This window comes from Brassica napus, chromosome C6, assembly GCF_020379485.1.
Source record: "Brassica napus cultivar Da-Ae chromosome C6, Da-Ae, whole genome shotgun sequence".
In the NCBI taxonomy this organism is placed as follows: Eukaryota; Viridiplantae; Streptophyta; class Magnoliopsida; order Brassicales; family Brassicaceae; genus Brassica; species Brassica napus.
Window position 1 is genome coordinate 16,553,394 of NC_063449.1, and position 22,263 is coordinate 16,575,656.

The 22,263-nt window shown below is 37.1% G+C and overlaps 4 protein-coding genes across 4 annotated transcripts; 1 reads left to right on the forward strand and 3 right to left on the reverse strand.

The window, feature by feature from the left end:
• Positions 1-22: 22 nt before the first annotated feature.
• Positions 23-9,786, reverse strand: LOC106425197 (glutathione S-transferase T3-like). Its single transcript, XM_048760662.1, has one exon. It carries the CDS (start codon positions 1,756-1,758, stop codon positions 823-825), a length of 936 nt encoding a protein of 311 aa, XP_048616619.1. The 5' UTR covers positions 1,759-9,786; the 3' UTR covers positions 23-822.
• A 5,046-nt stretch (positions 9,787-14,832) lies between these two features.
• Positions 14,833-15,396, forward strand: LOC106421291 (uncharacterized protein At4g04775-like). Its single transcript, XM_013862135.1, has 2 exons — positions 14,833-14,988; positions 15,094-15,396. Exons 1-2 carry the CDS (start codon positions 14,833-14,835, stop codon positions 15,394-15,396), a joined length of 459 nt encoding a protein of 152 aa, XP_013717589.1.
• Positions 15,397-15,812: 416 nt separating this feature from the next.
• Positions 15,813-17,279, reverse strand: LOC106421293. The gene is made up of 2 exons (XM_013862136.1): positions 16,994-17,279; positions 15,813-16,882 (listed from the first exon to the last, which is right to left on the reverse strand). Exons 1-2 carry the CDS (start codon positions 17,277-17,279, stop codon positions 15,813-15,815), a joined length of 1,356 nt encoding a protein of 451 aa, XP_013717590.1.
• Positions 17,280-21,058: 3,779 nt separating this feature from the next.
• LOC106421237 (60S ribosomal protein L37-2) lies at positions 21,059-22,226 on the reverse strand. The gene is made up of 4 exons (XM_013862085.3): positions 22,042-22,226; positions 21,822-21,957; positions 21,438-21,539; positions 21,059-21,334 (listed from the first exon to the last, which is right to left on the reverse strand). Exons 1-4 carry the CDS (start codon positions 22,042-22,044, stop codon positions 21,288-21,290), a joined length of 288 nt encoding a protein of 95 aa, XP_013717539.1. The 5' UTR covers positions 22,045-22,226; the 3' UTR covers positions 21,059-21,287.
• Positions 22,227-22,263: the final 37 nt, after the last annotated feature.

Below are 22,263 nucleotides of genomic sequence, written 5' to 3' on the forward strand. Positions count from 1 at the left end.
TTCTCGTTGTCATTCAATGTAGGCTCTTTTTTTTTTTACCTTGATGCTTCTTGACGGGCTTAATTACGAATGAGAAGATTTTCGAATTGTTGATCGAAAATTTGGTCGAATCTTTCATCAAATCTTTAATCAATTTCTTCCAAATTATTATAAGAAGATGATGCTATTTAAAGCTTTAGAAATGAAATGGGAAGAATGATGTGAAGAAGAGAATTTTTAAAGCTTTGGAAATGAAAAGTGAAGAATGAAATTCTCGGTTAAACTTGTAAAGGAAACAAAACAAAACAATAGGAAGAGAATTTGTAAAGCTTTGCTCGTGTTGTTGTTGTTTGATTTGTGTTGTGAAGAAGAGAATTTGTTTCTCACAAGTTTATAAAGACATCTTCGAAATTGTTTGGTACAACTACACGAGATACAAAACACATCAACTACCAAAATTGTTTGGTACAACTACCAAAAACGCGTAACATATCACACAAGTTTGGTACAACTTCACGAGATACAAAACACATCAACTTAGACATATTGTCTTCTTCAGTCACATGGTAAGTGTCTTCGTCTTCGTCTGTCTCGTGTGATCTCGCGCACATGGTAACTGTCTTCGTCTGCAATAAAACAAAGAGACTTGCATCAGACATATTCACAATACTCCAAGACATTAAGCATTAACCAAGACGAGATAATTAAACGCATTAAGCATTAAAATGAAATATTATACATAACAAGACAACAACAAACTACAGACCCGACATACTACAGACCCGACATTAACCATTAAGCTAAACCAGCATACAGACCAAACTTAAGCATAAAGACCCGAGATTAAGCAGAAAAGAGAAACCAAACGAACTTCCCATTATAACTTAGCAACATTTCAGATATTGATTTGTTTTTCAAAGCGATTTCTAGATCAGAAAGAGGCTCTGTCTTGGCAATGAGGCCATCAAGCAATTTTTTCTTGTTAAGCTTGTCCTTGAACTCAAAATCCTTTTGTTTTATTTCCCACAGACTCTGAAACTCCATTGCCTCTTCCGAAGTCGTTGCCTTGGTTTTAGCTTTGGCCTTTGATGCTTTGACACCAGCAGGCCGAGCCATGGCTTCCCCCTCTCCATCGCAACCTGGCACCGAGGTCGATGACTGTGCGGATCCATCATCCAATTTTCTTCTTTTGGAGCTTACCTTCTCTTTAGTAACTCCACACCATTTTTTATCGTGGCGTAGCTCCAACCAGGCATGCTCGAGTGTAAATTTGGCCTTGTAGTCAGTAAAGAAGATCTCATGAGCCATCTTCAAGACATCATCCCCATTCATCCCACTCGATTTGGCTTTAGTTGCAGCTTCATAGCACCCAACAAACTTACAAACACCCTCGATGATCTTCCCCCACCTTTGTTTACAGTGGCTAGGATCTCTCTTTTGCAAAGCAGAGAGCTTTGGGCTTGATGCAACATAGGAGGCAATCCGTTTCCAAAACGCAATTGTCTTCTGCTCATTACCCATGACAGGGTCTTTGGATGTGTTCAACCAAGCTCCTATGAGAACGATATCTTCAGTTGGTGTCCACTTCCTCCTTTCTTTACGGTCAGACACCACGACTTCATCTTCTTTTCCATCATCAGCCCACTGTGTTCCGAAGACAGAGGTATCCGAGGAAGACAGTTCTAAACTAGGTTCACGAGTCACAAAGGAGAAGGAGATGTTTGGGTGTTGACTGTTTAAGAGGTTTTGAAAGCTACCGGGTTGACTAAATGGATCCATAGCGAAGAAGAAGGAGATATGAATAATGAAAGAAGAAGCAGATATGAAAAGAGAAGGGGAGAGTTGCTCGATTTTAAATGCAACCTTAAGGAGAGTTTAGTGTGTTTTTAATGGCAATCAATGCCTTTACCTATAACTATAACAACCAAGAAAACTAAATGTAAATCCATTCAACCTACCAATATCTAGACACGCAACTAACAAATACCATCATACAATCAATTCCATTTAATTCAACCTAATAAATATCTAACATCTTCTTAAAAGAAAAGAGTAATTACCTCTTGCTTTGATGAAGTTATATCCGTTTCTGAGAGACTCGCGTGGGTTCCGTAATGAATGAAACACTCCACTGCCTCTTCCACACAACACCAACCCTTATCCACAGCCAACAAAGAAAGAACAGACTAAAATGTATGAGAAAACAGAGGTTTGAACAGAGTAAAAACAAGTAAAGCATATATTAAGAACAGAACGTTATGCATGAATCTTTAATCATGTTTGAACCATTGAATTTTTTATTTTATTTGCAGCTAAAACTATTCCATCGCAAACTAAACCATTGATACGATTGAACCACATTCCAATTTTAGTCGAGATTATTCCAATTACAAGAACACAAAAAGGATCGCAAAATATTCCAATTTGAGCCGATATTATTCCAATTTGAGCCGAGATTATTCCAAAGACAATCAGATCACATTCATCAATCTCAAGAACACAAACAAGTATTCTAAAACATGAACCTGATCTAAGATTGTAAAACACATCTCAAAAAAGACAATCAGATCACATTTATCAATCTCAAGAAGACAAACAAGGATCGCAAAATAGACAGAGAACACAAACAAGGATCGAATGTGATCTTACACTCAGGATGAGAGACGTCAGTGAAACCCAACACGACGGAGCTGCCGGAAGAGAAGCTTCGTGGAGGAAGTGGACGCGAAACCCATCACGACGGAGAAGGCGGACCGATCGACAGAGAACACGGATCGACATAGAAGCAAGAGTGAGACAGACGGCGGAGTCATCGACGAGCAAGAGAGCCGACGGACTGACAGAGAAGATGGACCGACGGAGATAAAGGAGACTCCGAGAGCGAAGATCGACTTGAGAGAGACGACGGAGACACCGAGAAACAAGACACAACTATGCTTTCGTCAACACCCCGACGAAGAGAGAGAGACAAAACTGGTGCGGTGCAATGAGAGACTGCCACGTATGCGGTTCTTACCAACTCCAAAAAGCCAAAATAAAGGGCGGTTCTGCTATTTTTTGGGCTTTTTGATTTAAATTTTTTTTTCTTTTGTGTTAGGAGCCCTACAAGAACTCCTCTTACCATCGGGAATGGACCTGCTCTTATGATTTTACATATAAAAAAAAGCAGTTTAGGTGGGTAGGTAACAAACCGACTAATCTTTAAACGCTATCCAATGTGAACAAGCAATTATCAGATTCCATTTTTTTTTTTTTTTTGACGGCAAACGGCTATTCTATTATTCAAACTTGAGGTGGTCTGGGAAGCCAGACCGGAATAGAACAACCAATAAAACATAAGGATCTATGAAAAGAACGTGCTTCCTAGCTAACGAATCCGCAATCTCGTTCTGCGTCCTTGGAACGTAGCTTATCTTGAAATCCGAAAAACATAACCAAAGAGTTTGAATGATTTCCAGCTCAGTTGAGAAGTTTGGCCAATCTTGTGGCTGCTCTATCATTGCAATCATGTCCTTACAGTCCGTCCCAAACCTCTGATAGGTCGAGTGTTGTAGCATACTCTCCATTGCCCACTTTAACGCTTCCAGCTCCGAGTGTAGTGATGTCTCCCTCCTCCGCAGATTCCTTGATCCCATGAGCTGTATCTTCCCCAAAGTATCCTGCCAAACCCATCCCATTCCACTAAACTGCGCTGTGGAAGTCCACGAACCATCCACCATACAAATATTACTCAAGCTTAAGACTTGTGTTTCTTCATTATTCTGTGCATTTGGCAGATTCGGTACAGTTTCTCTTGCATTATACCAAGCTTTACACTCTCCCTCTGCATACCTAACTAGCTCCAATGGATCTCTGTCTATACCTCTAAACGGTGTATCATTCCTAGCTTTCCAGATATACCAAATTATCCAAGGATAAGGATCTCGATCATCCTCAGGCTCCAAAATACTATTCTTTCTCCAAAAAATATAGTCCATATTAGCATAAATACTTGGTACCGGAAAGATTTCAGAACTCGTCGGGGTTGATGATAATTTTCATGCTTGTAAGGCCGGAGGGCACTCAAAGATAGCATGAGTAACGGTCTCTTCTGGTGCCCCACATCTTGGGCAGTAATTATCACAACGCATATTACGGCGTACCAGATTCCTTGTTACAACCACCTGTCCGGATATTAATTGTCATATAAGATGGCATAACTTTTGTGGCGCATTCACCTTCATCGGATTCCATTATAGTTTACAGAAGAGAGATAGATATAACTCATGAAAATAAGAATTATAGAAATAAGTAATTAGTCACAAGGAAAAATCGAGTTTTTATTCAGCGATTTGTTTTCCTGCTTCTTTCAATAATATCTTAACAATAGATGTCAAAAAACATTCTAATCTACCAATCACGTTTTAAAAAAAAAAATCAAAGATACAAATCACGTTTTTGTTTACGAGTTATAAGATTATATATTAACTTACTGTTAACTTTTTTTCACTGAAAAATAATTATCTACAGTTCCTATCAGTTTAACGGTTCCAATACTGTCGTAAGAGTTTTTTAAAACTCGCTTTACTATACACTCGCATTTAATTTTCCAGACAAAGACACATTATCCATAAAAGCAAAATGACAAAATTTAAATAAACCAAAGAGTTGCAAATCTAACAATACTAAAAGACTAATATACTCAATGGAGAAACATGTCACCTCAGATTAAAAAATCAGTCAATCAGAAGATGTTGATTTGCCACGTCAAACGTTCTTTGACACAGAATTTACCGGGTCATTGTAATTGGGCTTATGACAATTATATCTGATTCATTATAATCTGACCATTTATCCTTCCAACCTAAATATTTGTAGCAAGCGATGCTGCCGCTCCCACTTCCTCATCGTCTTATCTGCAAATCGCTGTTACGATGTTGTTATGACGACTCATTCAATGAGCGATGCTAACCTTCCACCTCCATCCCTCTCTCTTTCCTCTTATATAAACCCTTCGCTCTAAGCTTTCACTAAACAAAATTCTGCAACCTCCATTCCATAAACCAATCGATGATCATGAAATCGGTTCAAATCTCAGGCAAGTCTCCAGTGGCCCTATATTGCATTCGAATCACCCTTCTTACGTCGAGGAGTGTGCCAATGTAACATTACAACCCGTTACGTTTTATTTTGAGTTTGATCTCACTCGTTCTTTTAGTTGTAGAAGATAGCTTATGATCTCGATAAACCTCACTGCATTTTGAGTCTAATACTAACTAAGAGAGGACACACATGGTTTCTACTCTTTTTCTGTACAGCGCTAGACAACCTCAAAAGTAATTACAAGGTGGCCTTGAGCAGGGATGATGCTAAAGTTATTGTTAATACGGGTACGTTTGGGTATCATTCTCTTCCTCGCGAAATAACACGGAGCATTATGAAAACTTTTGGTGATGGCTTTTGTGTGTTTCTTACTGTAGGTGTGAAATCGAGAAAAGGGGCAAGTATGTTTTGGTGTCTTGGTATCTTTATTGATTGTATTGGCGTTAGGTACTGATGTTTATACTGATGTATATTCATTTTCTCAGGGAAAGATCCAAAGATTGGATATGAATATGTTTATTATGATCAAAAGATAAACAATATTCTCTCTCTTCCTGCTACACTCAACGGTCAGTATTATGTATAAATCAACATGTTTTCTTTTGAATATGAATCAATATGTTTGCTTGCCTATTTGGTTTAATTTTTAGGCTTGCCATGCAAGGAAATCAGCTCCTGGTGTACAATTAGGTCTGTCTGAGCTGCAACTCGGTGTTAATCCACGGTTCGAAGGTACAAAATCAACTTTGTTGATTTTCAAATCCCTAATGTTTTCCCGTCAGCAGCATATGAGTTTTGATCATATAAGAGCCATATTCTCTTAACTTTACCGTGTTTTAGCAAAACAAAATTTTTTTTACCGTGTTGCTAAGTCTTTAGATATATAGACAAAGATGATGACAAATAGAGATGATGGTTACAGTAAACTTTCTTCTCAAAGGAAGCTAATTCTCTTTCTCTTTTCCAAACTTTTTGTTACCCATTTCATATTATTATGTGCATATGCTTTGTTCGGCACCCAAATTGTTCTGTTGAAGATGTTAATATTTTATACCTGGTATTGATTTAATAAGTTGTGTGTTGAGACTAATACTTATTCGGTTACAGAATCCATAAACCAAGCTGGTGTGGATTTCAATGAGTGCGAGTTAGTGACATGTATTTGTGCAATGTAGAAACTGGAAACCTCAAACTAAAAATGATGTCCTACATTATCTCAAAGCTGTAAAAGTGTGAAGAACATTTTCACTAACTATGTTAGGAAATATGCGATATTTCTTGGAGAACTGTTGTATTTTGTCGATCCAGTCATGAAATGGGTTCGTTTTGGTTTGTAAAAAAATTTCAATTAATCATTGGTTCTAATCAGAAACTGGCACTTGGTATTTCTAAAGTCAAACAAAAAATTAGAAATTAATAATTCTAAACTCAAACAAAATTAAAAACCAGTAGTAAATTTGATGAATGTTTGACATAAAACATAAATAAAGTATTTAAATCAAAACTAACATTTAATTATTTTTTTTAATTTTCCTCACCATCCTAATAATTACAAGAATAAAATACTAAAAACATTTCATATCTCTTATTTGCATTTAATCAGATTTAATTTATAAATTTAAATTTGAATGTTTAATAAATCAGAAATAATAAGGAAAACAAGAGCGTAGTCCGAGAAACCATCTAATAACTTTTATAAACTAATCAAAAATAATGTAGGAAAATTAATACTCACCACAATACCATTTAATAGTATTTTAATTCAAGACTTTCATAAATGTTATTCAAAATTTCAAATGAAAATTAAATATACAAAAGTATAACATAGGCGTAAATTAACAGCCGAAGAAAATAATATCATACTTCATTTTTCTTCTTTGGTGTTAGCAGTGCAATTCATTTTTGGTTTCACAAAATTGTAAATATATTTTATAACATCAAAAATATGGTATATAGTAAGAGAAATCCATCCAGGTATACTTTAAATTCTCTAAGAAAAACTATTCAAAATGTAAAATCTTCTGTTAAAATTATATTCTCAGACATTGAAAATCACTGTGGGTTTATTTACACAATACAGTTTTAAATATGGGAGTTGAGGCTTATATGCTGGTACGTAACACTTATCTCTTCTTTTGTATGATTATATAGCATTTTGCAAAGTTCATCAGATATGTGTAAAACATAAATGTTACTCATAAATATGGGACGTAGCAGAAGATGGTGAAAGACCTTTCATCACTTTCAAATATCACATATCTGGTCAAGAAGAAGGTCCCTACATCTATATATGGGATTAACGTTGCGGAAAAGATCTTTTTTCATCATTTATCTTATACCTTTTGGATAGGTTATCCTGGTGCAGTTTCTAACACACCGACATACATTCTCATGTCAGAAACTACCATGGAACTTAACATGGAGGCATCTGCAGAGAACAAAAACACTCCGATTAACTTAGCTCAGAATACGTACTGGAACTTGGTGGATAATGACTCATGGAACATTCTTGACCACATGATACAGATTTGGGGTCCACATATCACCCATGTGGATCAACACACAGATCATGCGAGATCCTTACGGGAAAGGGATCTCCTTTCGCTTTCACCACAAGAAATGGATAGGCGAGTCTACAAGAGAGGTGGGTATCGGATATGATCATAACTACGTATTGGACTGTCCTGATCAAGAGAAGGACGGGCTGAAACATGCAACAAAGCTGAAGGACGATGCGAGTGAAAAAGTGGTTTTACATGGATGTGGTTTAGGTAACTGATTGGAATAACTGGCCGTTTAAATTATTTATGTCTTCATATATATATAAATTTTAAAAGTCACGGTTACTATATATTTACAAGGAGACTTGGATTTTTCCAGAGACATGTTCATTTTCTCATTCAAAAATAATATTCCAAAGCTTTGGTCTATTGAATTGTTTTTGACTATCCAAAAACAATATATGGAGTTTTTGACTCATTAACACAAATAAGTATTGCTGACTCGAAAGTATTTGATTTACACAAAATATTATAAATTTTTAAAGTTATTGATCATCAATTATCTAAACTATCGCTTTAAATATATGGTACATCAAAATAAAGTTTGGACTATAACTTTTCTTTAAATAGTTTTAAGATTAAAAATTAGTCAGTCTCTTATGTAGAAGGATTAGCTTATTGTTGGATCTATAAAAGTACGAACATTATGGTAACGTCATAAATTTTTATATTAAAATTATAACAAGCTTATAGACATTATTAGAAAAGCTTAAAGAAATATTGAAGAAAAATATTAAAATACAGAAAATAGTACTACATCACTTCATATAAAAAGAAAGAGGAGTTGAACGACAAAGGAAAAAACCACCCACAATACACCTTTGTCATGTTCTTTGTTGTAATTGAGTATTTTGGTTTATTAGAACGTAAATCTGTCTTTAAAACTAGGCAAAAAACTTTGTTTTAAAATAAGAAAGGTTTTTTTTACATTGGCCTATAACAATAATTATTACCTATTTACATAGAAAACAATGTAAAAATAAATTATAAAAATTAAATAATACAGAAATAAAATATTAAACATGATTTGAATAACAAATATAAAAATGTGATGTTAAGATTAATAATATATTTTCAAAATAACCAAAATATGTAAAAAAAAAATATTTTGGATAATAACTAAAGTTTAACAATTTTTAATTCATTTCACATTTTTCATCATCCCATACATATTTTAGATAATAAAAATAATAAATTACAAGTTTTATTCATTTCTAATTCAAATTACTATTTATATTTTTATAAATAGATATAATATTGAAATATAAATAGTAGTGACAATAAAATTGGAGAACCTATATTACTGACCACCTAAATAAATAGCAAGTTCTTAGAGCATCTCCAATGGTGTTACCACCGTTGGAGTCTTTATGATTATTAAACTAATTTTTTTTTTTATAATAGTTAAGGATTCTAATCAAAATAGTATGTCCAATGGTGTTTTCCAATTTGGAGTCCTTAGCAATAAAAAAATATTAAATTTAAAAACATGTAAAATTTAAAATTTTATTTATTACATGATTAAATATTAAGATACAATAATTATTAATTTTCATCACCAAATTTGTTCCAAATGTTTTCAATTAAATCATTTTTCAATTGTTTATGTATACGCCTATCGCGAACATGAGTCCGAACGCCAAGCATATTACCGAGATTTGAAGGCATGTCGGTACTATAAGACATATCCACCCGTGAACTTCTGGTGACGTCTCCTTCTTCAAATTCAGATGTATCGTACTGAGTGTATCCATCACGTTCATTTTCGGCTATCAAATTGTGTAGTATGATACATGCTCTCATAATCTTCCCTATCTTTTTCTTGTCCCATGAAAGAGCCGGGTTTTTCACAATCGCAAATCGAGCTTGCAATACTCCAAAAGCCCGCTCCACATCTTTTCGGGTTGCTTCTTGAACTTTAGCAAATAACTCAGCTTTAGGACCTTGAGGAAGTGAGATCAATTGGATAAATGTTGACCATTTTGGATATATACCGTCTATGAGGTAGTATGCCAAATTATACATGTGTCCGTTGACCACGTACTCAACCCTGGGAGCTCGACCTTGTAAAACGTCATCAAAAAAAGGAGACCGATCGAGGACATTAATATCGTTTAAGGTACCTGGAGGACCAAAGAAAGCGTGTCATATCCAAAGATCGTGTGAAGCTACAGCCTCTAAGAAAATTGATGGCTTTCCTGATCCACGGGTGTACTGTCCTTTCCAAGCGGTTGGGCAATTTTTCCACTCCCAATGCATACAGTCAATGCTTCCTGCCATCCCAGGAAACCCGCGTTTCTCTCCAATGTCGAGTAGGGGTTGAAGATCCTTTGGTGTGGGTCTTCGTAGATACTCATCTCCAAATAACTGTATTATTCCTTCATTGAATTGTTGTAAACACGAAATTAACGTGCTTTCACCAAGACGGAGATATTCGTCAACCGCGTCAGCCGCAGAACCATAAGCAAGAAGACGAATGGCTGCAGTACATTTTTGTAGTGGAGAAAGACCAGGCCTCCCGGTTGCATCTCTTCTTTGTCGAAAGAATGGAACGTGCTCTGAAAGGCGATGGACAATACGGTTGAATAATTCCTTCTTCATACGGAAACGGCGTCTGAATAAATGTGCCGGAAATGTCGAATCTTCGCTGAAGTAGTCATTCCATAAATGGTTGTGTCCCGCTTCATGGTTTCGTTCTATATAAGCTTGTTTCCTTTGCTTACTGGTTTGGGCCTCCACTATGTTGTTGTATGTATCTTCCAAGATATCGTCGAAAACTCCGTTCAATCTTTCTTCGAGTTCATCGGATGAAGATGATGACATTTTAGGTATCCTCCTTGAAAAAAAAATATAAAGCCAAACGGTTTAGACTCCTTTTAACATATCTAAAAAAAGTAGGGGAAATTGGAAATATACAACAAAAAAACTAATAGATTGTCCCTATGCCATAATATGAACAAGAAGTTGTCCACTTAGCATAATTTTTATGTAAACCCAATTAAGTCCCTAATCTAATCCTAAAACGTTTTTTGTAAAATTAATAGTTAAAAACAAATTAAAAGTAAAAGAAAAAACATATAGTAAATAAACAAAAGGGGATAATCCCAAATCGTGACTTAGAACCCTAATTTCGCCTCCTCCTTTGGCGATAGAGAACAAAAGACGATTTCAAGTCATCGGCGTGTCAGAGCTCGCCGTCGCCGGTGCTCCTTCTGCCCGCTAGGACTCCGGTGGTGTTCTTCTTCTTCTTAATCGCAGTATCAGAGACCACGTCTCACTTCGCATCTCGTTCTCAAGTAACTCGCCGAACACCACTGAAGCTCGTACTTCACCGATAACTGAAGCTCGTCCCTTTCCGATCTGGAATATACTCTCTCAGCTCTATTTCAAGCAAACCAATCGATACTTTTCAGGTTTGTTTGTGAATTTTTTTTTTTGCATGTCTTTGTATCTTTTACTTGAGTCTTTTTTTAATCATAGTTTGACTGTCATAGGTTTCGATTTTAGTTTCTGTGAATGATTTAGGCTTCTATCTTATCAAAGTTGCTTACTTTTTTGATTGTTGGTTTGTGGCAACCGATCTCTTGTACCTGTACTTGTTTCTCTTGACATTGAAGGAGAATGGATTTGTATTGGATTGGGTATTGACATCTATAAAGCATGTAAAGTATGTGGTTTGTATTTTTGTATGTCTTAGGTGATTTTGTTTGATTTGTTTTCACTAGTATGTCTGTCTTTGGACGATTGTTTTATGATTAAAAGTAGCATGAATATTGACTGTTGTGATTGTATTTGTTTCCTTGTGCATTGTTCTCAGACACCTCGAGCTTTTCAGGTTTGTATAAGAACTTGTGACTTGATTTTCATGTCTTTCTTTTTAAAATTTCTGTGTTTCATTATCATAGTTTGCGCTTGATATGTATCGACTTTAGTTGAGATAGTTAGTGTTAATGATTTAGGTGTCGGAATTTATCAAAGTTTAATTCTTTTGATGTTTTTGTTGACCTTGCGCTTGATGCTTAAGTATTATGAACTTTTATTATGATGAATTTGTTTTATGAGTACTGACTGTGGTGAATGTATTTGTTTCATTGTTCACAGGTATGACGATGGATCAGTTGCCAAAAACCCTATTCAAACAGGGAACGGAAACACAAGTTGAGAAGGTCAACAACACTTGTCGCACTTCCATACTTAAGAAGGTGGAGAAGTATGTTGAAGCAGAGTACAAGGAAGTGTTGGGTGATCCGGTATTTGCTCAGGTTATGGTCATTTATGTGCACAAGCTTAAGTATTCGGGTAGAGTGATCCACAGCTTCGTTTGTAAGCAGCTTCTGACCGTAAAGCACCATGAGTTGTGGTTCCATTTTGCTAGGAGGGCTCTCAGATTTTCAATGCAAGAATTCCATGCGATCACTGGTCAGAAATATAAAGACGACGAGCCTGACTTGGATATTGATAACTGGAGAGGTGATAAAGGGTTTTGGAGTAAGTTGCTGCGGAGAAAAGGAAAAATTAGCCTACAGCAAATCAGGAAGGTGCATCTGAAATCTTGTAATACATGGTCTCATGTTAATAGGCTGAGGATGGTGTATTTGTGTGTGATTGTTGGTCTGGTTATGGCGAAGGATGAGAAGGTGTGCATCCCACACAAGTACATCAAGCTGGTGATGGATTTCGATAAGATGAGAAAATTTCCGTGGGGTCTTCATTCTTTTGATGCGCTTGTGACTACCATTACCGAAGCTAGGGATAAAGTGAAGACACAGAACAGTTATGTCATAGATGGATTCTAGTATGCACTTCAAATTTGGTTGATGGATGCTATTCCAGACATCGGGTCTCTTTTGGGTGAGAAGCTCAGAGAAGGCGTCACTAGCATGAGATGCAGAAATTGGAAAAGATCTGCTAAGGTTTCCTGTGAGGATATTATTAGCATTGAGTCTGATTTTGTATCCACTGTAAGTTCTGATTCCTTTAATTAATGTGATTGCATTTCATGATTCTTAATGTTTGTGTTTAACTTTTGTACTTTGTTTTTTTGCAGGGAGTTGTGTCTCCATACATCTCTTCAACTGGAAATGGCAATGTCATTGTTGATGCTGGGTTTGAATGAGACAATGAGATGAATGACGAAAGGGTCGATCTGATCATTGACATGTACAGAAAGAAGTATGACTGGAGTAAGCATGTTTGGGGTTATCAGGAAACTGTACAACCATATGCGTACAGTTCTGAGGAAGATGGTTCAAAGGAAGAAGATGGTTCAAAGGAAGAAGAGGCTGGAGAAACAAGTGACTGTGGAATGGAAGAAGAAATAGAAACCGCCCATGTGTCTCCTGCAAAGAAGAGAAAGAACCAGTATCAGGATATTGGAGCCGAGTCAAGGAAGAAGAGGTTACTTTGCTAAAGATCAACCGACAAATACAGAGATCTTGAATAGGGAATGAAGTCCTATATCCAGGTTATGTTTAAGTCTTCTTTTACTGCCTTAGGGTTTGAGGTACGCGACTTAATTGAAGACCGGTTTACCAAATTAGAGCAAACGATCCTTTCATCTCAGTCTCAGATTGGTGTTCCGGCTTATACTCAGACTCATGGTGCTGTTCCGGCTTATACTCCTACTCCAGCTGCTGCTACGACATCTACTCAATGATTGTGGTGCTTATTCGTTGAAGTTCATAGAGTGCCATCTACTTGGTTTAGATTTCTCTTTGGTGAATGACGAGAACATCCAAGAAGCCCGACACAAGATAGCGTTTGATCTTTGGGAAGCAGCAAATGATGAGGCCTTGCAGTATCGAATGTCCACATTTAAGCCTCCAAAGCGTGCTCCGGAAAAAATGGTTGAACTCTTTTGAGTTCATGATTATTGTCTTTGATAGTTTGTGGTTTATCATTTCAATTCATGCACTACTGTTATTGTTTTGAAACGGATCTACTATTTCAGTTCATGATTATTGTTTATGTTTCGAAACTGATATATTAAGTGATTTAGGGTATAGGGTTTGAACCCTATCTAATTTATTTGAGTTCATGATTAATTGTTGTTGTTAGTTGTTGTTATAATTTATATTTTAAATAAAAACGAGTTGAAACCCCTAAATTCATTACGGTTCAAACCCCCAGGTCGCTCTGCTTCCAGAAGAAGAGAAAATCGCACGGGTGTGTGAGGTCGCTCCACCAGGTCGCTCTGCTTCCAGAGCGGGGGCCTCACCCCGCTTCAAGACGTCGCTCCGAATGCCAGCTTCGTTTCTTCAATTTTGCACGCGGGTTGCGGTCCTCGCTCCCCATGGTCGCTCCACTTCTTGAAAGTTGTCGACGAGAGGTTGAGCTCGGAGCGGGTGCCTCACCCCGCTGCGGGACGTCGCTCCGAATACCAACTTCATTTCTTCTTTTTGCGTGCGGGCTGCGAACCTCGCTCCGTCTTGGTCGCTCCCATTCTCGAGAGATGTCGACGGGGTGTTGGTTCAGAGCGGGTGCCGAACCCCGCTGCAAGAGGTCGCACTGCCTTCGTTTCGTCTGGAGTGGGTGTCGTAGGTCGCTCCCATTGCCCGCTCTGGTGCTCTACTCGCTCAAACAACACTTTCCACTCCCTTTTTGATCCCAAATGCTTAAAAGTACCTCCAAGAACTCCAATGGACACTCCAACACCTGATAAAGACTTATGCAATGCAAAAAGGAAACTAAAATGCATAATCCTTAATCTAAATGACCAAAACATGCAAGAATGAAGAGTTAAAACAATGCAAATGTGCAAGATATCAACCCCTAAATTCGATTTGGTTCAAACCCTATACCCTAAATCATGTTATAGGGTGTAGTATTTAACAAGAGTAAATAAGAATTATGTGTTTAAGAATTTACAATATAGTATGTAACATGACGATTTTAATTGATTACTAAGATATGTTTTACAGATTAGTATTTTCAAATTTTGTCTACATATAGTTCTCAGATGTCGATTTTAGTGTATTAGAGTGTAGTATTTTAGCAGCCAATATAAGTGTTATAGAGTATAACCCAATTACGATTTATACCCACTAGGCCCACCCGAAAATGTTTAAAACCCGACCCTAAACCCGGATCCACACACCCCCAATCACGTTATTTTATTTTCATTTTTCGAAACTCAAGAAAGTAAAGTAGAGAGAAAAGGGGATTAGGGTTCTTTCTCTGCGAATCCTGGGAATCTAGCAACGAAATCACAATGACCAGTTCGTCAACATCTTCTGCTCGTTTTCCTCGAATCTCTACTCATGGTGTGCATACAAGATGTTGGTGTGGCGAGGGCATAACCACGTTTGGTTCATCGACGGCGGAGAATAGGTATCGACGATTCTACCAATGCGAAATCGCAAGACATGTAAGTCCCTGTTTCGATTTCGTGTTGCAGATTAAACCAAACTATATCACTTACATTTACAGTTCAAAATACAATACTGACTGATTTTTGTTTCTTTTGCGATAGAGAAAAACTGAGAATCATCTATTTAAATGGATCGATGAAGCTTTGATTGAGGAGATTCGGATGGTGGATGTGAAACATGAGAGGGTTGCTCAAGAGATTACGATGTTTGAAGAAAGGGTTATGGAAAAGGTGAAATCCGAGATGGTTAGAGTTGAACATGAGATGTCCGAAAAGCGTAAAGAAAAGGTAGACTTGGAGTTTGCTAGAGTTTCACAGGAGATGAAACATAAGCTAAAGATAGCGACGGTGGCTATGGTAGTGGTAGGAGCAATCGTAGGAATATGGACTTCTCTTAGTGCCTGAGCAAGTTCTAGTGATCGGTTGCTTGTTGTCTGAGTTTGATGGGTTCAGAATCTCTTAAGTTTGCAGTATTGTTTTGTTTTCATTATGATCGACTAATATACACTCTATGGATACTTGTTTATAATCGTTGGCTTTATAATCAGCTTCAGTTCACAATCTATTACTTATTGTTTGATTTCTGTATTTCAAAGCTAGCTTCAATTTATAGTATAATGATTAAAGAGTAAAGGTTGCAGAGAAACCTATTGATCAGCTTCAGTTTACAACTTATTGTCAAATAGATAACATTGCAGAAAATCAAGGAATGATTGCATAAAATCAAGTAAACCACAAGAAAATCCAGAAGCAAGTAAACAAAGCAAATCGAGTAACCAACACCATAATGAAAAACAAGAAAATCCAAAACAAAGACATGTCTAAATGGCTCTGTCACACGTAGCCCTGTTATGATTCTCTTCGCCACATCGACTGCACATGCGCCTCTTTTTTTCTTGAGCTCCTTGCGATGAACGGAGCTTGTCTTCAACTGTCTCATACCTGCATTTTCTTCTCCTTCCTGCTACTCGTCTTGATTCAGGAGCTAGCACATCAGCATTCCGAACAGTATCTGGAACCACCCAACTATCCTCAGGAACACCTATTGGATTGATAGTTTCTTGATAAGCTGTTCTCCAAGTGGAAGTCGTGTACATGTCATTCGTTAGTAACGATGGGGCTCGGCCAACTGTTAAACCAGCCTTGATTACGTGTCTACATGGGATTTTCAGTAGTTCGTATTTTCCACATGAGCAGGTTCTTCTGTCCAAATCAACCAGGCAGTCGATTGTATCTCCACGAACCAAAAAACGATGCTCGTTTACTGGCTGGACAAGAAACGTTTTACCCTTGTTAATCCGTCTATCTATCTTTTTCTCGATGGCAATAGTTAATGGTTTTGTGTGCTTCCTACGTCGTGTGCGTCGTTCGAAGAACCAACGGGACAAAGGAAGGACTGGATACTCTCTTGGTGAGCGCAAAGTAGAGTTTATTGATTCAGCCAGGTTTGTCGTTCTGATGTCGTACATGTATCCTTGAAACTGACAGCGAGGCCACTTTGTAACATCTGCATCTGTTAAATATTTTCCAATAGCTGGACTAATATTGCACACAGCTTGGAATCGCTTCTGAAAATCAACAACTCTATAAGCTTTAGAAGCTTTTGCAATCAATCCAACCACTCCCTTTCCTCTGTAATGTGTGACCACATTATTCAACAAATGGTGAATACAAATTCCACGTTGAGAAAGAGGATACACATTCTCAAGCGCCTTACAAAGTGAATTATTTCTGTCTGACACAAAAGCAAGAGCACGCTCGTCCGGAACAACAACCTTTAGTTGTCTGAAAAACCAATCCCATGAACGATCATTTTCTGGGTCCACAACCGCAAATGCAATAGGATACAAGTTGGAGTCTCCATCTAAAGTTGTTGCAACAAGTAATACCCCTTTGTATTTGCTCTTCAAAAATGTCTCATCAACAACAAAAACTTTTCACATGGCTGTATGAAAACCTCGTACTGATTGCCCAAACGAAACGAAGAGAAATCTGAATTTACCATCAACATCGGTTTCGTAAAAGGTGTGTGTTCCTGGATTAGCTTCTTTCAGCATGTGCAAGTATTTCAGAATTTTTCCAAAACTCTGCTCGGGAATGCCTCTAACCAGACTAATTGCATACTCACGAGCATCCCACGCGAATGATTTAGATATCTCACATTCATGTTCCATTCTCATAATATGTATGATATCATTATCTTTTGGACCTTCTTTGACACCATCATACCTATGCATTATTAGACTCCCAATAGTTTTTGCAGAAGCTGTCCGACCACCATTATTCATACTTGACGCAGCACATGTATGATCCGCCACATATTTTTTTATGATGAAATATGTGGATCCCGATAACCCCTCAGCACGAACACTCCACTTACACTTGTTGTCCACGCATCGGATGTACCAATGTTTTCTATCTGAATTCACCACTTTGTAATCGAAGTTATTCTTCATTGCTGACATTTCCAATGATGCTTTCAACTTTGATTTGTTTTGAAACGTTTCACCCCTCTTCACAACATCCTTCAAAGAGAACCGAAAACTTTTTCCCCTATCGTCTTCTTTTCCACATAAGTCAACATCTTTATCTTCTTCTTAGGCGTTCGAGTTACATTCGTCTTCAACATCCTTGCTCGATTCAGATGAACTACCAATGCCATCTCGTGGTGAAAACGAGGAAGGCTCACCTAGCTCTCTGAAAGGCGATTTAGATTGCTCCCCATCGAGCTCAATGTTGTCGCTATTTCCATTGACAGGTGAAATAGACACACACAACTTTGTAGAATCTTTTCCACGTACATATGTAAGAAAATTCTTGACTTGCCGATCATTCCCAATGATAACTGGGGGACAGTCTATCGTACTGATTAACTCCATAGGTAAGTAGCTTAACTCAAGCTCGACATCGTTTTGGCCAATTCCAAAATCCTCAAAAGCTGTAGTCCTTAGATCTTGAAAGGAACTTGTCAATTCCACAGCCAGTACTCTACCTACTTTTTCCTTATCAAAAGCAAATCTCCATCCTTTACAGGGATCAAATTTCCACATTCCACAAGAGGCATAGATATGCATGTTCTTCAACAATGGATTCAAATTTTTGGGGTGGTTTCAAAATTAATCAAGAACATGTGAAAAAGAAGAGAGAGATCACGGTTATTTAAAAAAAAAACTAACTTTAGGAAACACGTAAAATTTGGAAAAATAAAGATTTACAGAATATTTTTCAACAGATTTTGTAGAGATTTAAGGAATATTTTCCAAAATAATTCGAATTTGGCAGAACATGCATTCTGCTGCCAGTAGATTGTAATATGATGGTAGATACGACGGCAGAATGTATAATCCGGCAGAGATAGGTTATAGTATCTTAGTAGATAACGAAATATTACCATGGTAGATTATTAGTAACTTGCAGATTCTGTGATTCCCAGCCAATAGATATATAGGAAACAGTAGTTCATGAAATCTTTCGTGTTTCAGATTGTAAGCAAAACCGTAACCTTTTATTTCTGCGGTAGTAGACCGATTACCAAATCGTAGATTTTAACATCTGTAAGCGCCAGATATCTATGTAGTTAACCGAAACTACGATCTACATAGCCGTAGTTAGTAGATTTTGTTTTCTGCTATCCGAAGATCAAAATATGAAATTATGTTTCACTAATATTTAGTCAACCAAATTATTTTTATATGATTGTTCCATGTTTATGTACATTTTGAATATTTTTTTCATAATTTTCTGACTCTTAAAATAATTGATATGAATTTTTGAAGTTGGCCATGGGTATCTAAGTTCAAATCCGACCAAAAAAGGATATATGGTAGAGGGACAATGTAGTTGTTTTTCTGTGGTGTTTTGGCAATTTTTTCAAAAAAATATAAGCTTTTTTTAAATTGTTTTTAAAATGTCTATGATACAAGTTCAGATTCTATAGACATTTGTCATCATTTTTTTCGACAATTTTTAATATGGTTTCTATAAGTTTTATTTTTTAATGTTTTATAGGAATCATGAACTAAATCACTAGTCTTAATACTTATTCTAAGATTAAATGAATCTCGATTATTACATTAGTTTTGTGAATCTAAAACATTAGTCTTGTTATACATGATTTAATAGTTTAATGAATCTAAAACATTAGTCTTGTTACATTAGTTTTGTGGTTATACGAATCATGAACTAACACATTAGCCTTCTTAAATTGTCTAAGATTATAGCAATCTAAAACATTAGTGTTATTATACATGATTTAGTTTGGTTTGGTTAAAGGAATGATGAACTAGAACGCCAGTCATCATCTATAGGTAAAGAGTTTATGAAGCTATACGAAACAACTAACCGGATTGGTAAACGAGAAGCAACTAAAGAGAAGCAAGTAAAGGGATTGCGTTACCTAATTAAGAGAAGCAGTACTTCGAGATTACAACTTGTTGGATAAAACACTTGTAGCAACTTCAAGTAGTAGCAAAAGCTTACAACAACTTGGTAGCAACAAGATTACAACTTGTTCGAGAAAACACTAGTAGCAAAAGGAAACAAAAGGAAACAAGAACTGATGGAAACAAGGCAAACGAGATAGCTAGCTAAAGACAGGCTTGAGGGAAACTTATAGAACATAAAGTGATACAGAAGAACCCGTGACTTGGTTCACATGAGCTAAACAACAAAACACTTTCACAACTCCAAATGCACCTGTGACCTGGTTCACATGTCCTGCTGCTGAACCTGAAACAACACAAAAGACAAGCTTAACCAGCTTCTGCTCACTCTCATTACCTTGATCCTTAAACTGTCTAAGTTGTGTCTGAAAGTCACTCATCTCCTTCATAACAGCCACATCCCACCATTTCCAAACATGGCAGTCTCCATCACCAGCATTGTCGCACGTGAAGTACCTTCTGCCTGGATCTTTAGGAGTGTAAGATGTTGCAACAACAGGCTCACCACCACAGTAGCATGTCGTCGGGATTCCATCATCAGCCTCATGTTGAGGTGGGTACTGAACCGGCTCTGCAATATTGTAGCTACTCTCACCTTCATCCGCGTACATTTCAGCTTCTGCTTGAAGAAGGGAGGTTATGTCATACTCGTCTGATGAAGAAGGCTGGCTGTACGAATAATCTTGTCCAATGATTCGTTAACCTGAAAGAAATAATGTAAACAAAGAAGATAATAATGTAAGCGAAGAAGATAACAATTTTAAGAACACGGTTAAACAACAACAATCACAGAGCATTAGAGCAACGACCACCGATTGAACAAAACAAAGGGATCGAGTTAGAACCGATTGAACAAAACATGACAAAAGATTAAGGTAGAAAGCAAACACATATAAACCGTAAGAAAACACATCGACGTTGTAATCGATTGAAACCACAATGGGTTTTGAAACCGTAAGAACAAACGAGAAGATTGTAAAACTCGATTGTAACTCGGTTGTAATAATCGATTGTAAGAACAAACGAGAAGATCCCCAAATCGTTTGAAACCAAAATCGTTTTCAAACCCTAACTACAAACAAAAAGATCCCTAAATTGATTGAAAACCCAGATCGTTTGAAACCCTAACTTCAAACGAACCTAATATAAATCCATAAATCCAAATCGATTGAAAACCCAAAACCGAACCCTAAATTGAGAGGAAAACAACATGGAACCTAATCTAAATCCATAGATCTGCAAGAGAAGGCTTCGATTTACCTTGGTATCCCGCCTTTTTGTCGACAGCTTTTTTTTTTCCTTGGCTTCGGTCGAAAATGACATCTTTTTTTTTTTGCAATACGAAACACAAAAATCCACCCACCGAATCACACACTGCCACGTCCCTAAGGATCAAGTCCTTTAAATCCTTTGTTTACGGATTGATCCTTACATTACTTAGCTCTAATAATATTATTCTATTCAGATTACCCTAGGATTAACAGCTAAGGACTGCTCACGTTACCCCGTTGCGGGTGCTCTTATGACAGCTGACTGAAGTTTTAAAACGAAACTCCTTACTGATTTTTTTCACACAAGGATACAACCAAGCGAACAGCATGGGTGTATACGATAAACACAGTAGATAAAGGAAGAGAGAACCTTAACGAATAGTCTAACACAAAATACAAAATGGAATCAAAGACTTGCAGAAGCAACATGAATCTCATCCAAGTCCAAAATTTTATATTAAAAAGGGAGTAACGAAGATACCAAAGGAAAGTAGTAATCAGATGCTCAAAAAAAAAAGAAAAAAGTAGTCTTGCGAACAAACTCAGAGGCCCAAAAACTAAGTTTTAATCAATACACACGGGTTTAAGCTGATGAAGCAGCTGCCTTGTTCCTTGGCTTGGCTTCGGTACCTACAGTAAGAAAAATGCGAAATAGTTGGATTACAAACATATACACTTATAATAGATTCAAACTGGTGAATGATAAAAAGTTAGTGAAGAAAGGAGGTTGTACCTTCTCTGAAACCGGTCTTGAACCTGCGAGGCACATTGCGAAGATACCTCATCCTTCCAGTTCCTGTAGTCTTTCTACGGATCGCCTTCACACTCCAGTTGTCTGATAAAATTGAACACACACATCATTTCAAATTCAAAACAGAGAAGCTTCACGAGATGTGCAAAATCAAAGAAATGAAATAGAAAGAGACTAAAGCGAAATGATATCTCTTATTGGTACAAATGATCTATTGACCATGAATCGATGGACTCGATATACCAAAACAGATTACAAAATCGATTCAAATACGAAGAACGTTCCATTTCTCAATCAAGATGATTTAGAGTGACTTAATCAAACACTATAAAACGAAAGCTGAGAGAGGGAGAGAGAGATGCATACACGTCCTCTTGCGAGCGGCGGGGTAAGCACAAGCGGAGCAACGGCTCTTCTGGATGTGGAAACTGCGACGGCCACATCTCACACAGAGCGTGTGACTCTTGTTCCTCCTCTTTCCGAAACTTCCCGTTCCCTTCGTCTGCAATCCTCAACAAATCAAAATCAGCTATTGATACCAACAATCAAATATGCAAAACATAGATGACAACGAGAGAGAGATCACCATTGCAGCGAATGTGAGTAAGAAAACACTTGGGGTTTCGGCGTCGTGAACGAAATAGGTCAAGAAAACTTTTTATATAAACCTAGGGTTTTCTTGTTGGGGGGGTTTGTTGGATCGAAAGGCCCATTAAGGTTTTAATTGCACCTAAAGAGTCCCATGGTCTCAAGTGTTTAGAGTTTGTACCGATCGATCCTAGCACACATCTTGATTATGATTACGTCG